This window comes from Nilaparvata lugens, unplaced genomic scaffold (genome assembly GCF_014356525.2).
Source record: "Nilaparvata lugens isolate BPH unplaced genomic scaffold, ASM1435652v1 scaffold5707, whole genome shotgun sequence".
NCBI classification, from domain to species: Eukaryota; Metazoa; Arthropoda; class Insecta; order Hemiptera; family Delphacidae; genus Nilaparvata; species Nilaparvata lugens.
Window position 1 is genome coordinate 570 of NW_024091496.1, and position 17,583 is coordinate 18,152.

The 17,583-nt window shown below is 33.7% G+C and overlaps 1 protein-coding gene across 1 annotated transcript; it reads left to right on the top strand.

Annotated features, from left to right (window-relative positions):
• Positions 1–1,942: 1,942 nt before the first annotated feature.
• LOC120356072 (E3 ubiquitin-protein ligase Ufd4-like) lies at positions 1,943–16,695 on the top strand (the record flags this gene model as incomplete). The annotated part of the gene is made up of 6 exons (XM_039444877.1): positions 1,943–2,059; positions 4,111–4,286; positions 5,762–6,035; positions 8,343–8,530; positions 11,178–11,421; positions 16,309–16,695. Coding segments are annotated over 6 exons (1,386 nt in total), but the record flags the coding sequence as incomplete, so codon positions are not given.
• Positions 16,696–17,583: the final 888 nt, after the last annotated feature.

A 17,583-nucleotide genomic window follows, 5' to 3' on the forward strand; every position in this document is an offset into this window, starting at 1 on the left:
ACGTGCAGCCAATTATTTAAGTAAATTATTAATTTTGGTTACTCACTGACAGGAGTTCTTTTGAACGGCAAGCGTTCATTTTCAACAGTCGGTTCAACAGTTCGAAATTGATCAAGATACCATCATCTTTAAACTAGAGTAATTGTTGAGAATATTTCAAATATACGAAATATGGTGAAATTATATCTTGTCAGTAAGCTCTTTATGATTCGCAACCGACCAAACATCTCTATGATACTGCTATTTAATATCATGATTGATCGATTGTATTATATCAATTATAAAATATGACGAGACATCTGCCTTGGCAGTCACTTTGCATCTCTGGCGTATTTATGTCAATAAAGATATTTATTCATTTTAAATAGAAAGAATAAGAAATTGTCAAAAACCACAGATTTTATTGAAAATTAGAAAGACCGGTTTCGGTTGTTACAACATTGTCAATCTCTGATAAACTGAGTCAGTTACTGAGGTAGTTAGATATATTTGTTAAAACTGAGTCAGTTCATCAGAGATTGACAATGTTGTAACAACCGAAACCGTCTTTCTAATTTACAATAAAAACTGTGATTTTTGACAATTTCTTAGTCTTCCTATTAAATATATGAATAATTACCACAATATCAACTTCTCTACTACACTTACTACACTACTGCATTTATTTTTTACTGCTATTTAAATTCGATTACTGAACTCGAATCGAATCTGCTGTGATAAAATTATTGTTATGTACATTCAATAATTGTAAAAAATGTTGAATAATTCATGAACATCTACGAATAATGAAACATTATATGTTGACTAATTTATCTTAATTTGTTCTGTTATCATGAACATTTACAATATTAGAATAAATAAACTAGTGTTCAATAATTTCTGTTTTTTTTTCTCAGGATGGATTGATGTAACATGGGACCATGGAGGCTCCAATTCCTATCGCATGGGAGCCGAAGGAAAATTGATGAGCTGAAATAGTTAAGAAATAAGTTGAATTAAAAATATGTTAATTAACATTAAGAAACTAGAGTAACACAAAGTTTTTTCTACAACGACGTGCAGCCAATTATTTAAGTAAATTATTAATTTTTGTTACTCACTGACAGGAGTACTTTTGAACGGCAAGGGTTCATTTTCAACAGTCGTTCAACAGTTCGAATTGATCAAGATACCATCATCTTTAAACTGGAGTAATGTTGAGAATATTTCAAATATATGAAATATGGTGAATTATATCTTGTCAGTAAGCTCTTTATGATTCGCAACCGACCAAACATCTCTATGATACTGCTATTAATATCATGATTGATCGATTGTATTATATCAATTATAAAATATAACGAGACATCTGCCTTGGCAGTCACTCGGCATCTCTGGCGTATTATGTCAACAAAGATATTTATTTATTTTAAATAGAAAGACTAAGAAATTGTCAAAACCCACAGATTTTATTGAAAATTAGAAAGACCGGTTTCGGTTGTTACAACATTGTCAATCTCTGATAAACTGAGTCAGTTACTGAGGTAGTTAGATATATTTGTTAAAACTGAGTCAGTTCATCAGAGATTGACAATGTTGTAACAACCGAAACCGTCTTTCTAATTTACAATAAAAACTGTGATTTTTGACAATTTCTTAGTCTTCCTATTAAATATATGAATAATTACCACAATATCAACTTCTCTACTACACTTACTACACTACTGCATTTATTTTTTACTGCTATTTAAATTCGATTACTGAACTCGAATCGAATCTGCTGTGATAAAATTATTGTTATGTACATTCAATAATTGTAAAAAATGTTGAATAATTCATGAACATCTACGAATAATGAAACATTATATGTTGACTAATTTATCTTAATTTGTTCTGTTATCATGAACATTTACAACACTAGAATAAATTAAACTAGTGTTCAATAATTTCTTTTTTTTCTCAGGATGGATTGATGTAACATGGGACCATGGAGGCTCCAATTCCTATCGCATGGGAGCCGAAGGAAAATATGATCTGAAATTAGCAACTGAATGTGATAGTCAGTCTTCCACTCCAGCAGGTTGGTAGTACTGTTTTATCATGAAATCGTTCTATCAATTATTATTATTGTGAACTCTCCTTTGTTTTCTACTGTGGAACTATAATTGAGTGATTTGAAAAAAGTGGATCTCACAAATGGAAAGTAAAACTGATTTGTTATAATCTTGAAGAAATATTTCGGCTGTTGTGCAAATTGAAAGATTGAACTCTTGAGGTAGACGCACACAGATCGTCATCGGACGGACGGCACGCATCGAACGGATCGGATTATTAGATTTGATGCATGCTTTCAATTGGAGTGCGCATACCTATCTGCATCCGTATAGTTATGCACACTCCAATTGAAAACAATGCATCAAATCTAATCATCCGATCCGTCCGATGCGTGTCGTCCGTCCGATGACGATCTGTGTGCGCCTACCTTTAGGGCCAGTTCCCGAGCTCGGGATTTAGCTAAGTTCTAGACTTCGAACAGCTGGAGTCAGAAAATTGGCTTTCCGAAACGGGGCGTAGTCGCCGTCATTGTCATAGTCAGGTTTTAATTAAATTTCGAAAAACTTGAAATTTGAACACAAAGAAAATAGTGTGAAGCTTCATCCATTTTTAATTATTTGGGAATGTTTAATTTCGTCAATGAAAAACGTTTCCAATTATAGAAATGATAAAATAAAAACTGCGACTACTGTTATAAAAACTGCGACTACGCCCCGATTTGGAAAGCCAATTTTCTGACTCCAGCTGTTTAAGTCTAGAACTTAGCTAATTCCCGAGCTCGGAAACTGGCCCTTAATTTTTACATAGTTCTGACCTTAGTTCATCCCAGTTAGGTACTGTGAATATCCTGATGATTAAGCACTAAACAATATATTATTGAAAAGAACTTGAGTTTTGCAGTGATGATTGAGAATGTCACTATTGTAAAATATGCCTGTAATATAATAAAAATTAATTGTAAAATATCACTTCTATTATCCTTCTATATTCCTTCTACATTTCAAAGTACTCCTTATTGTCGTGTTATTATTCATTAATTATTGTGAAACCAAATAAAGTAGAGTAAAAAAATTATAATCTCATAAATGAAAAGTAAAACTAGACTATTGTAATATCCAAAGACCTTGAAGAGATATAGACCCACTTAATGCCTATGCCTTCTCTTACTTGAAATTGAAGGCTGCTATTGGGGTATTTTAGCATGAGATATTATATCTATATATTTGTAATACTATAGATTACAAAGGCATTGGTATGTATTAATCTTATAGGTTGCCCCCTCAATGGCCGATTTCAATTCCAAGTACGACACTAGCGCTGCATGTGAGTCTATGCATCTTTAAGGTCTTTGGTAATATCAAATGAATATTTATATGAATTCAACTTTGTTGGGAAAATTGTATCATATGTGTTTTCTGGCTATATACTGTATACTTACTTATGCAGTGCCTCAAGGCTACTCTTACAATGGGATTAACTTAATAACTAAAACGCAATAACCAGGACACAAGCTGAGATAGATAAATTTATTAATCAATATATCTATAAGAATATCATTTAAGGTACTAATCCCCACGATTTCTGACAAGTTAAAAGCAAGTTTCAACTAATAAACATATATTTTGAGCGTAAACTCCATTTAAAATCAAACTAAGATTTAAGAGAAAAAAACAGAAAATTAATAAAGTGATTATATAAGTAAGATCAAATCATTAATTATTAAAATGGAGTAGGCTGAAAGTAGATCAGGGTAATCAACTTCCAGTAATATGCAGCAGTATGCAGTGGATAATTAAAATGACATGAGTTTATAATATATATATATATATATATATATATATATATATATATATATATAATTTATTCTATAACAGGTTTATAGGTTTGTAATAGAGAGTGAGAGAGAGAGAGTGAGGGAGCGAGTCACGCCACTCTGCGTCGTCAATAAATCAAGCAATACTCATCGATTGAGTTCTCACACTATTACACTATTGATGGCTCAATCGCTTTGTTTCACTTGCCTACTTTTAGCAATAATCATAGTTTCTTATTGATTGGTTGTGATTTGTTTGTTAGGAAAATGGAACAAGACAACGTCGAGTGTGGGCAGTGAGAGTGCGGCCCGAACCAGTGTGTTGACTAGTCGCAAATCGAGTTCAACGCCCAGTCTGCCTGATGCCACCGAGAACCAGGTGAAGACCTCCGTTGCCAGCACCGAGCAGGCTGCGTCTGCCGACAATTTAGCTGCCAAGGTGAATAATAACCACACCATTGTCGGGTATTAAATTGATTTTCCAGTCCAGGCAATGAATGCTCAAAAAAGGGTAAAGAGGGAAAGGTTTAGAAAACATTTTCAGACTTTTCAGTTCTGTTTAGGGTAGTAAGGAGGGAAGCATATCAATATCAAAAGTTACCACCCCTACCCCTTGTGCTAAGGAGGTGGGGGTGGCTCAAACGTACCATTTTTGGTTTCTCATACGTATCTCGGAAACGTATGAGAATCATATTACGTTTCTCGGAAATGTATGTGACGATATTAATGTGCCTCTTAGGACATTAATATATATTAGGACATTATACATGACTCTGTTTTGTGACTTTGATCAACTTGATTCAATTACCTCTGGAATAAATTGGTTTACACCAACTAAATGATACATTTTTGTGACTCTGATCATCATAAACTCCATTCAATCAATTTGTATACATCAACTAATTTGTAAATGTTTTAAACTTTGATCAACGTGAACTCGATTGATTAACTCTGCAACCAACTTGCTTACACCAACTAATTTATACTTGTGTTGTGTGACTGATCAACGTGAACTCCTTTCAATCAACTACTTTACACCGACTAATGTTGTTCACATGTGTTGTATGATTTTGATCAACTCGAACTCCATTCAACTGACCCTGCAATCAATCAGTTTACTCCAACTGATTTATACATTTGTGTGACTGATCAACGTGAACTCCTTTCAATCAACTACTTTACACCGACTAATGTTGTTCACATGTGTTGGATGATTTTGATCAACTCGAACTCCATTCAACTGACCCTGCAATCAATCAGTTTACTCCAACTGATTTATACATTTGTGTGACTGATCAACGTGAACTCCTTCAATGAACTCTGTAATCAACTGGTTTACACCAACTTATTTATACTCCAGACTTTGATCAACATGAACTCGATTCAATTAATTCTGCAATCAACTAGTTTATACATGTGTTAGACTTTGATCAACGTGAACTCCTTTCAATGAACTCTTCAATCAACTGGTTCACACCAGCTAATTTATACTCCAGACTTAGATCAACATGAAGTCGATTCAATTAACTCTGCAATCAACTAGTTTATACATGTGTTAGACTTTGATCAACGTGAACTTGATTCAATGAACTCTGCAATCAACTGGTTTACACCAACTTATTCATTCTCCAGACTTAGGTCAACATGAACTCGATTCAATTAACTCTGCAATCAACTAGTTTATATATGTGTTAGACTTTGATCAACGTGAACTCCTTTCAATCAAATCTGTAATCAACTGGCTTACACCAACTTATCTATATTCCATACGTTGATCAACATGAACTCGATTCAATTAACTCTGCAATCAACTAGTTTATACATGTGTTAGACTTTGATCAACGTGAACTTCTTTCAATGAGCTCTGTAATCAACTAGTTTACACCGACTAATTTGTACGTATGTTGCTTGCAGCAAGCCGCGCAGGCACTGGCGGAGAGCGTGCTATCAGTGGCTCGTGCAGAGGCTATAGTGGCCGTCAGCCAGGAGAGTCAACAACAACAGCAACAACAGCAGCAACAACAACAGCAACAACAACAACAGTCGGCTGCGGCCAGTGATCTGTCGGTGGTGGTTCATGCGTTGAGGGGTGACCCCTCCGCGCACCCAACCACCACTCCCAGTGATCTCGCCACCATTGTTGAGACATTGGCGCTTGATGACAGCTCGCGAGTCAATACTACTACTGGTCAGTCTTTCATTTATTAATTTATTCATTTATTGTACACGTGAAATTCTAACCTTAACTTGGACTTTGTCACTTATAAATTTGGAAGAAAAATAGCACAAGGACTACCTTATTATTTCATCTTTCAATGTTATTACATTAGTGTCATTTGCATTGTAAATAAATAAAATGAAATAAATTCATATAGGCTATTTATTTTTAGTTATTTTATTTGATTTATTTATCTTTTTGTTTATGTATTTATTCATTTATCTATTGACAAATTGAAGAACTATAATCTACTGATATGATGATTTATCGGATTCTCCCTCATTCGTTAATGGATGACAATATACTCCGATCTGATTGGTAATTTCAGATACTTGAGTTGTATTCATTTCTTGATGTTTTTTTTATTTGTCTGTTAATTTATTAATTTGTTGATTGACAAATCAAAGAAGAAAAAGCTACTAATATGATGATTTATCGGATTCTCCCTCATTCGTTAATGGATGAAAATATACTCCAGTCTGATTAGTAGTTCCAGAAACTTGTGTTTTATTTATTTATTTAATTGTTTGTTCATTTATTTATTTGTTGATTGATGAATAGATGAAAAAAAGCTACTTATATGATGATTTATCGGATTCTCCCTCATCCGTTAATGGATGACAATATACTCCGATCTGATTAGTAGTTTCAGATACTGATACTTAAAATCTAAAAATATACTTTACTGTATTCAGTGAAATATTTTAGTTTTTTCTAAATCACCGTGGTAACTATGATTTTGTCTATGGATGTAACTTTGTTGATTCATTATTGGTAGAATAAATAAGGCTACTCCCTCCCATTAGATGTATTTCTTCAATTTCATTCAAGTAGTTGAAATGTCTACTAGCATAATCATATTTGAGTTCTCCCTCATTCATAAATATGAATGAAAACATCAAATCTGATTTGTAGAAATGCATTACAAATTTTCATTCACGTTTTTAGAGAGATATTTTCTACTAACATGATGATACTCGGATTCTCCCTCATTCATAAATATGAATGAAAACGTCGAATCTGATTGGTAGAAATAAATGTGATGCTTGTAGCATAGAGACACGATAGCATAACTAGATATCCCATGGTAATAATCTCATAATAATAATATCTCATAATCCTTACAACCTTTTTTTGTAACTTGAGTATTTCGTCAACTCTAGCAGAGTTACCCCATAAAAGTAAGCAGTATTAGATGACCGACTGAAAAAAGGTAAAATAAGTCATTCTTACAAAGTGTGTTGTAACACAATTTTTCAGATGTCCCATGAGATACACCACTCTTGAAAGCTTCGTTTTCAGATAACCGATATCATAGAGAAACGATAGCATAAGTAGATATCCCATGGTATAGGGCATTTATGTCGCAACTTTTACTGTTATCCCAAGCCGATAGTTCACGTAGTTATTTCCCATGCAGCTGTGTGACGCTGGTAGTCTCTCAAATTGTGCCGTTCATACACTTTCACTCCAACAAAACAGTAAAAATTGACAATAATCGACAGTAATCGGCTTGAGATAACAGTAAAAGTTGCGACATAAACGCCCTATACCATGGGATATCTACTTACGCTATTGTTTCTCTATGCTTGAAGTCTCTAATACTGTGCCTTTTTTACACTCTCACCCGGCCAAAACAGTGATAATAGACAGTAGTCGACTGTGAGAGGCTTGAGTTAACAAAAAAATCGGCTTTCGAACATAAACTACCAAGGGATATATTCTTATGCTATATTTTCTCTTTTTGTGTAGTTGAGAAGTTGATATTGTGGTAATTATTCATATTGAATGAAAAAGACTAAGAAATTGTCAAAAAACCACTGATTTATTGATAATTAGAAAGACCGGTTTCGGTTATTACACCATTGTCAATCTTGATGAACTCCAACTATAGTATAGTTTTTCATTCAACTATATTTTCTCTATGAAATCCATGTTATCGGATGGGCACGTTAAACTGTCGGTCCCGGCTGAAGTATGACAGTCGTAAGGCCATGACGGCTCAAATTATATATTCAGGCGGTGGGACCTTCCCGCAAGGGACTCCCCACCAACAAAAGCCATACGTATTTACTTTTTTCTCTATGCTATCATCAACTTGAACCTGTTACATACACAACAATTTAGCAATACCATTGCTAATCAAACACTGCCATTATAACGTGGACCTCACTATAGTCGTGTTGCAAGGGTACTTTTGATAATTTTGTGTTGTTTTGATTATGGACGATTTATAGTCTATTTATTGAAGTAGTAAACGGTTGTTGTGTGTTTCAGGGGGCGGAATCTCGTCGGTGTCGAATCACCTGAGACGCCAGGTCAGCTGTGACGACAACAAACCCCCGCAGACTGCAACCAGCGTGGAAACACCAGCTGTGGGCAAGACCAATCTGCTCACTTCATCCAACACGGCTCCCTCGCCAACATTAGTCAACAAGGCAGTCGCCACTACTCGTGCTAATAAGGTAAACAATTCAATTCAATCATTTATTTGTCATAGTAACAATACATTTTTTATTTATTCATTTATTATTTATTTTACACACACATACAAGTTTGATACAGAGATTAACAAAAAGAATACATGCAAACAACAACAACAATACACATTAGAACAAAAGAAAGTGGTGTAAAAAAGTAAGGGTGGAAGATTGAAGGGTTTTTCCAACTATGGATATCCATGTAATAGGAAAACCTTCAATCCTTGAGAAGGTGAAAAAGGTAAAGTAAATAGACGGTAGATATGAAAGGATGGGATGGGGGGAAGGAAGATAAGGAAAAGGATGGAAAAAGAAACCGATAGAACCAGGTGTTAAATAGTTATTTGTATTATCTAGAGTGAAAAGTACGACTTTTTCTCCCTGTGGGAAAAAGTTTGAAGCCCGAGGCGAAGCCTAGGGCAGCAATTTTCCTGAGGGAGAAAAAGTATTTTTCGCTTGTGATATACACAACATTTTTCCTCCATCTACATTTTTTTATAGAAACTGCAAATAAAATCATTCTAATACGTATTGGTGACAATGTTTCCTAACAACATAACCTGAATCTAAAACCTAAAAATCGTCGTCTGATTGGCACTGCCGATTGCGCTATCTATCGGCAAAAGTTGTAACAATTATATCAGCTGAGCAGCTACCAAAAATGGCTGACCCCAGATCACGCGGTTCAGATTTGAATTGCAGATCAAAAATATTTGTTGGCTGGTATTTTGAATAGAATAACATATTTTAAAAATTGTATAAATTTTTATCGTCTACTAATATTAAGAATATAATAATTATCATACAAACATATATTTCATGAGTTAATCAAATTTCTGGTTGTGGTATTGAATTCAGTTGACTCAATGACAGACACCTCTATTATGCTTTCTCATCTGAGCTTAGACCTTCTAACCTATTACAATGTAAGTTTCAAAATAGAGATGCTCCCCATGTTATTTAAATGGAGTCACTTTTACTCCCTAGGGAGTTTTTCTGTTTTTTACTACCGAGAGCGAAAAGTGACACTTTAGTATTAGGTTTCAGGGAGTAAAGTAAGTACTTTAGACAGTAGGTGGAGGAAAAAAGATTTGAAGGTCTAGATGAATTACAAAGGATTGCCGAATAAGCAAGCACACAAGTCAGAAGAGTATGCTTTGTGAAAGCATCTCATAGATAGAAGAAGTAATTGCATTTGATCCAGGTGTTGATATCCTATTTTAGTTTTTTAGTTATTTTCGCACATACAATATACTGTTCGGGGATTATATTAATGATTTTACTGCTTATGTATATAAGTTGTCTCCTGATGGTTCCTATGTTTGTATTACGTGAATTAAATTTTTATTACACAAAAATTCAATATTACATACCAAATTGACAATAATTGTCATAACAATATAACTTACTTCTTATCAATTTACTATATTACTCTATCAAGTAGGCCTACTCGAAATTAAGTACTAAAAAAAATTATAAAAAAGAGGTCTTTAGGAACTTAAACTCTTTTTGCAGTTAACCTCGCATATTTTTGTCTTGTCCCAATGCCTTATGAATCATAATCCATAGGTTACAAGAATAAGAACAATTTTTAATAATAAATAAATTATTGAAATTTCATTATTAAAAAAATTAAAACCTGAATCACTTATTATCTTAACTAGAATATTGTTTTTAAATGCATAATGCATGCTTTTGTTACGAGTGAGTTGAATTAGTTTTATTTATTATTTTTAATAATAAATAATTAATTATTGAAATTTCATTACCTATTAAAAAAATTAAAACCTGAAATCACATATTATCTTGACTAAAATATTGTTTTTAAAATGCATAATGCATGCTTTTGTTACGAGTGAGTTGAATTAGATTGGATTTTCAAATGTACCGCCATAAAAGCCCCCACAAAATGGCCGCTCCATAAGGAACACGGGTGTCTTGACCTGGTTTTTATAGACCTTGATCTTGACTAACTGGTGTGTGCCTATAGTGAGGTCCACTTTATAATGACAGTGGATAAAAATAGGAGAATAGCGATGACGATTCTCTGCATTAATTATATTTCTACACTGTCAAAAACATATGAGGCATCGTTGTGGACCTAGAAAAGGATAGTACCACCGGCTTTGACGAATGATAGACAAGGATAGCAAAACCAAAGTTGAAAAAATACTGTCATTATAACGTGGACCTCACTAGTTTTTTGTTAGCCAATCAAATTCCCAATCTTACAACGAACCATGTTCGCTAGGGTTGTGTGGTTGATTGATTGATTGAGTACTTTATTTATGTAGATTACAATATATACTGGCTTATACACTTATATACAATAGCTTACAATACAGCAAAATTATAGATCAATATACATAATATAGACTAAGAAAATAATATTGAACTGTATATGATATGAAAAAGCAATTTGTAATATAATAACTATAGATAATAATCATATTGTTATGCATCTACATAAATTGGCGGAGCTTTGGACATATCAATGTCCATTCTTCGGAAAGAATATTAAAAATATCCTCCCCACTAACTCTCTACCTCTCTACTCTTTGGCAGAGAGGACCTGGAGTCCTAACTCCGTTCCAAAACGCATTCAATCAATTAATCAATTTCTCTGGTGCAGTTTTTCAGTTCGACTTCGGAAGACTACACGAGTAGCAGTGCCGGAGGCGGCGGAGTTGGAGGTGTGGAGGCGGCAACCGATCTGCAACGGAGCATGCGCGAGGGAACCGACATGCTGCGGAACAACACTAACAGCTTTCTGTCTGGCCTGATGGGTGCGCGAAGTGCGGTGCGCATCAGTGTAGCCGCCGACAGCACCACACCGCCACAATTGCAGGCAAACAAGCACCACATTGTTGCCGACAGTGAGTAGTCAACTGAGTTAATAGTTTCAGATGTTGAGGGTGTTGCTAATTCAATCAATCACTCACTGAAAATAACCAAGCGATCAATTATATTGTCTGTTGTATATCCATACTTTTTCACTGTTAAAATTAAACTTGAATTTTAAAAAACTTTTGAAGTGAAAATGCACTTACTTTTGTATAGTGACGATCAAAAGTTCAAAAAATTTTTTAAATTCAAGTTTAATTATATTGTAGTAAGATTCACGTTATGAATTCAGTAGAAATGATAGAACTACAGGGTTGCCGATTCTCTGCAATCAATAATAATAATAATAATAATTTCTCTGATTGGCAATGAATTGCAACCAGAGGAGTTTATTGACAAAACATACACATTATTATTATAATATACATACAAAAGTTGCTAATACTAAACTTAGTTCTAATTATGATACCCCACTATAATAATATGTGTCGGGGTAAATGTCGCCAATAGTGAAAGTCTTAGTTAAGGTTGTGTAAAGGCTAAAAATAAACTTTCTACTGGTGATATTTTTCAAAGTTCTTCGATTTGTATATCATCAAGCTATCAAAATGGAAAAATTTCCTCAGGAAAATTTTTTCCGATCATTACTTTTTGGGATATGAGCACCTAAAGTTTATTTTTTTGGAACAGAACATTTCAAATTCGGTTAGAGATAAATCCATGAGATTTGGAGGATAGATCCTTCATAATATTGTTGATCTAATAAAACAAAAAGTTCATGAAAATATCAATTTTTGAGAAAGTTATTCAATTTTCTAAAAATGACGAAAATAACTTATAGTTGAGTTATTTTTGGTAAATAGAATAACTTTCCAAAAGTTGATTTTTTCAAAAAACTAGATCAGCAATACTAGATCAGTTTTACTAGATCAACAATACCATGAAGAATCTATCCTCTAAATGTCATGGATTTATCTCTTACCAAATTTGAAATGTTCTGTCCAAAAAATTCAAACTTTGGGCGCTCATATCTCAAAATGTAATTAATGATCGAAAAAATGGTTTCCTGAGAAAACTTTTTCATTTTGATAGCTTGATGATATAAAAATCGAATAACTTTGAAAAATAACACCAGTAGAAAATTTATTTTTAGCATTTGCACAGCCTTGATCGTTTTGGGTATTGACGGTGTTGTTAATTCATGTCATTCAATCAATCACTCACTGAAAATAACTAAGCTATCAATTGAACGGCTTTTATATATAAATGGACCCAATCACCAACACCAAACAACTGCCCTCAAAGTTACAGTACCTATGAAAAATCATATTACAAGTTTATTGCAAGTTTATTTACAATAAGACTAAATTTGTATCTGTATTCTAAATTTGTTACAGCATTTTAAATCCAGATCACTCCTTTATTTGATCATTAACCAAATAATTATCATATTAATGGAAATCCTTTTAGAAAATTAGGCCAATGCAATTTGTTTGAAAGGGATCATAGTGTTACATATTCACTTAAGGCTGTTAGGTACACTTTTTATTATTTAAATTGGATAATCTTTTCCAATATAGATGTTAGGATCATTATAAGAGTGAGAAAAAGTGGCAACTGAAATTTATAAGTGGTTTAATAAGCGAGTTATGGGTTGTTGAAGTGCTAAACTCCGTTTTCTTTCCAGATCATAAACGGTTTCGACTATATTATTAGAACTTCTCTTTAAAATTCAAAATAATGTATCTTTCCAAACTAAAACATTTTATTCCCCATATCGTTCATAAATAAAAAAGTAACACTTTTTGTAAATTCGATAACTTGTTTAGTTTGGCATTAATCGCGAAAAACGCATATTAGAACAAAGCCAATGATATTCTGAATGTATTTAAAAAAACTCCAATGGAAAATTCGAAACCGTTGATGATCTGGAAAGAAAACGGAGTTTAGCACTTCAACAACCCATAACTCGCTTATTAGACCACTTACAAAATTTCAGTTGCCACTTTTTCTCACTCTTATAATGATCTTAACAATTGAAAAAAAATTATCCAATTTGAGTAAAAATGAAAAGGTGTTCCGAACAGCCTTGACATCTTTCTTTCCCTCTAGAAAAAACATACTCATGGCTATCAAGTAATTGATTGATTCTTTATTGATTGATACAATAAGTACATCATCAAAATAATAGGGAGAGAAAAAATAAGGTAACTTTGTGCTATTCCTCTCCCAAATTCAGATAAGGTTACACATAGTCCAAAATAGGTTAATAATACTCAAAATATTTTTGGGAACAGTAAGGATGCTTTGACTTGAGTTTTGAAGTTTTGTTGATTAAGCTAACAAAACACAGAAGTATCTTTAGCAGTTGGTAACTCATTCAATTCTATGATGTTGGTTTATTCATGGTGAATGTAATCGATATGTACAGTTGTTCTATTAGAGGCTAGTATACGTTACTCTATCTATTCAAAGAAAATTAGTTACAACTCACAAACACTTTATTACTCACAAACTCCAATGGAAAATTCGAAACCGTTTATGATCTGGAAAGAAAACGGATTTTAGCACTTCAACAACCCATAACTCGCTTATTAGACCACTGTACACTGTACAGTTGTTCTATTAGAGGTTAGTGTACGGTACTCTATTTATCTATTCAAAGAAAATTAGTTACGAACACTTTATTGGACAAAATTAAAAAAAAAACAGAAGAAGTTTTGGGCTAGCGCCTGCTTTTTCATTCCGATATTGTAATTTTTCATCCAATGAATGAATTCATAAATAAATCATTAATTGTATAAGTGAATACATCATACGAAACTGTAATAAATAAATAAATGCAAAATTTATTTCCTTCTGCACTCTCAACGAAAGAGAAACTTGAGTGCTAGCAGTGAGTCGCAGGGTACCACTCGAATATAATTAAATAATTGCTTACATATTTTCCATACAACCATTTCTATATATCAAATTTATTTATTCAAAGGGACAGTGTTTTGAACGTTAATAAACTCCAAGATTTAACCTTCCGGTAGTCGCTCCCTTCTCAATCACACGAGCAGTCGCGTGTTGTATTTTGTACAACATCCAATTTTTCAATTGATATATACTCTGTCAAAACATATTAATTAATTGTATAATTACATTTTCCATCTTCTTGGATTATTTTACGCCTATGAACATTTGGATGATTAGCCTACCATTTCATAGCCCAATAAGAAGGTACATCAATCAAAGCCATCAATTCTGTGTTATTGGTTCGTTTACAGTCCCCGTATACAGTATTTCCCTATCTTATGCACAGTGCGACTTATGCACTGTCGCGACTAAATGGCACAAACGGTTCAACCGGTTCCAGAGCCAGTCCCAGTGAGGGATCTTGATATTAATAAGATCATCCTTTATTATTTAATTTCTTAAGCTTTTCCTTAGGTTTATTGTTTTTTATTGCTTGTTCAAGTTTTATGGTATATAGAATTTTATTATCTAGATGGTCTTCCAAGATTGAACCATTGCTCGGTTGATACTGCAACTCAGTGGAGTGATGGGGGAAAGTTTTGGAATGCATAGGTGACTCATTCACTGACACCACCCCATTCAATAGTTTTTTGCAGCAAAAAAACTGACACTGTTGTACTTTTTACAACAGCGCAACTGCCGGAAGGTTAACATTAGATTTTTAATATGTTCGGTTTCTATGATGTTGCTTATTCATTCAGTAATTTACAGTTCTTGATACAATAAATGTACAGTAATGGGAGGAAAGGTTAGTGAACTCTACTAATTCAATCAATCTCTTTATTCAAGACATACAATGTATATGGTTCATGAATGCGTCATCTCATTAAACAATACTTCTAATTCTTAAACATGAAACTAGATAGAAACACAACAAACTTCCAATTACATAGAATTCGAAAAAATCATATTATCTATTCTGTGTTAGCATTCTATTCAATAGCTTTCCTGGGTGTTCATAGACTAGCTTAATCCTTTCACTCATTGGATAATTCACATGTCTAATAGTATTCGAAAAAGCTACAATTTTATGAGAAAATCATTGAGTTCTAATTTCCATACTAATGAACTAACTCAATTCTCGTCATTTCATCATTTGGCAACCCTGCTAAACTCAATATTAATTATAATTTCTTTAAATATTACATTAATTAAATTCAATGAATCTCCACGTTTTTAATCTCAGTTATTCATTTTGTACAAAAACCTGCATGATTTTCTTGATTTGAAATGTGCTTTTGGATGGGTGGGGAATAAGGGGGGTTCATTAACAGAATATTTTAAGCAATTCTGTAAATATTTATGATTCACAGCTTGAGATAAAGAGTGCACTACGAAAACTTTCTCATCAGAAAAATATCCTCTCACATTATCCAATTATTATAGTTTTTTAATACTCATCCATTTCACTATCCATGACGAACTGCAAGTAATAATAATAATAATTTATTACTAATATTCAAAAATTAGACTGTAGTGTCGTTGAAAATAGTTCAAAAACGGATTATAGTTCTTAATTGAGAAATATACTGTTCTCTGAAATATTCATGGCTCAAGATTTTTTTAATTACAAAGTTTGGGTAGGTTTCCGATCTCTTGAAATGCATATTTAATATTCATAAGATGTTACCGTCGTAACAATCATTATATGAATTTCTAGTAGATTGATCCTAAGAAATTTTCTTGAAAAATATTGCTAAGGACTCAACTGCGCACTAATGTTTTGATTTTTTCTCCCCTTCTTGTGAATTTTGAAAGCAAAAGCTGTTCCAAAACAAAGAAATTATTAGTCTTGGAACACAACGGTAATCTATTGAAAAATGTTTGCGTTTGTGTGGGGGTGGGGAGGGGAGTGTGTGAAGCAACATGACTGTAAGGCGCATGCATTATATTATTAGGCAAGAAGGAGAAGGAGGGTGGAGGAGGCCGGGGACCCTCTTCGACCAACCCAATGAGCATCAGTGTTCCCAACCTCACGTCAGCGACAAACGCAACCAGCCTGGAACAGGCCAACCCCGCCGGACTCCTAGAGACGTTTGCGGCCATGGCGCGGCGACGCACTAGCGGCAGCGGCGGGACTGGCGGCAGCGGAAGTGGCGGTAACGGAACAGGCGGAAGCGGAACTGGCGGAAGCGGAACTGCCGCCAGCGTGCAGACTGGCGGAAACCAGACTAGCGTGCACGCCAACAATCCCACACCCTCCTCTAATCCTTCCTCCCTATTTCCGCGCGGTCCTAGTTCCGTCTCAAGTCTAGTGCGGTTGGCGTTATCATCTAATTTCCCAGGTACTCGCACACACTCTCACAAAATTGATCAAACACTCTTGTGCAATTACTATTTAAATCTGCTCGAACACTCCTTTCTGTGACTTGTGAATAGTACTGGTCGAGACTGAAAATTGAATGAATGAATCAATGAATCAATGAATCAATGAATAAATTTATTTGCCAAAAACAAAATACAAAAAAAGCTTTACAAAAAATAAAAGTATATGCTACTGCATTAAGTGTTTGAGCAAAATATAATAAATAATTGTTCTCAGAAACAGTTGAACTTTGGATACTCTATTGAAAAATTGCTTAAAAACTATTGCTTGAGGAATTGTTCAATTACTATTTAAATCTGCTCGAACACTCCTTTCTGTGACTTGTGAATAGTACTAGTTGAGACTGGAAATTGTTCTCGGAAAGATTCGAGCTTTGGATACTCTACTGAAAAATTGCTCTAACATTGTTCAAACACTATTGATAAATTGCTCAAACACTATTGATAAATTGCTCAAACACTATTGCTTGAGAAATTGCTCAAACAATTGAAAAATTGCTCGAATTGCTCTTTCTGCAACTAGTGTATAGTACTGGTCGAGACTGGAAATTGTTCCCGGAAAGAATTTAACTTTAGATACTCTATTGAAACATTGCTAAAACATTGTCCAACACTATTGAAAATTTCTGGAACATTGTTCAAACACTATCAAAAAATTGCTCGAACCTTGTTCAAACACTATTGAAAAATTTCTCAAACACTGTCTTTCTGCGGCCTATGAATATTACTGGTCGAGACTGAAAATTGTTCCCGGAAAGAGGTGAATTTTGAATACTCTATACTTGGGAGTAGGATACTCAAATCTTTGCTCAAATACAGCGAAATTAGTATTACCGATGTTTTTCACT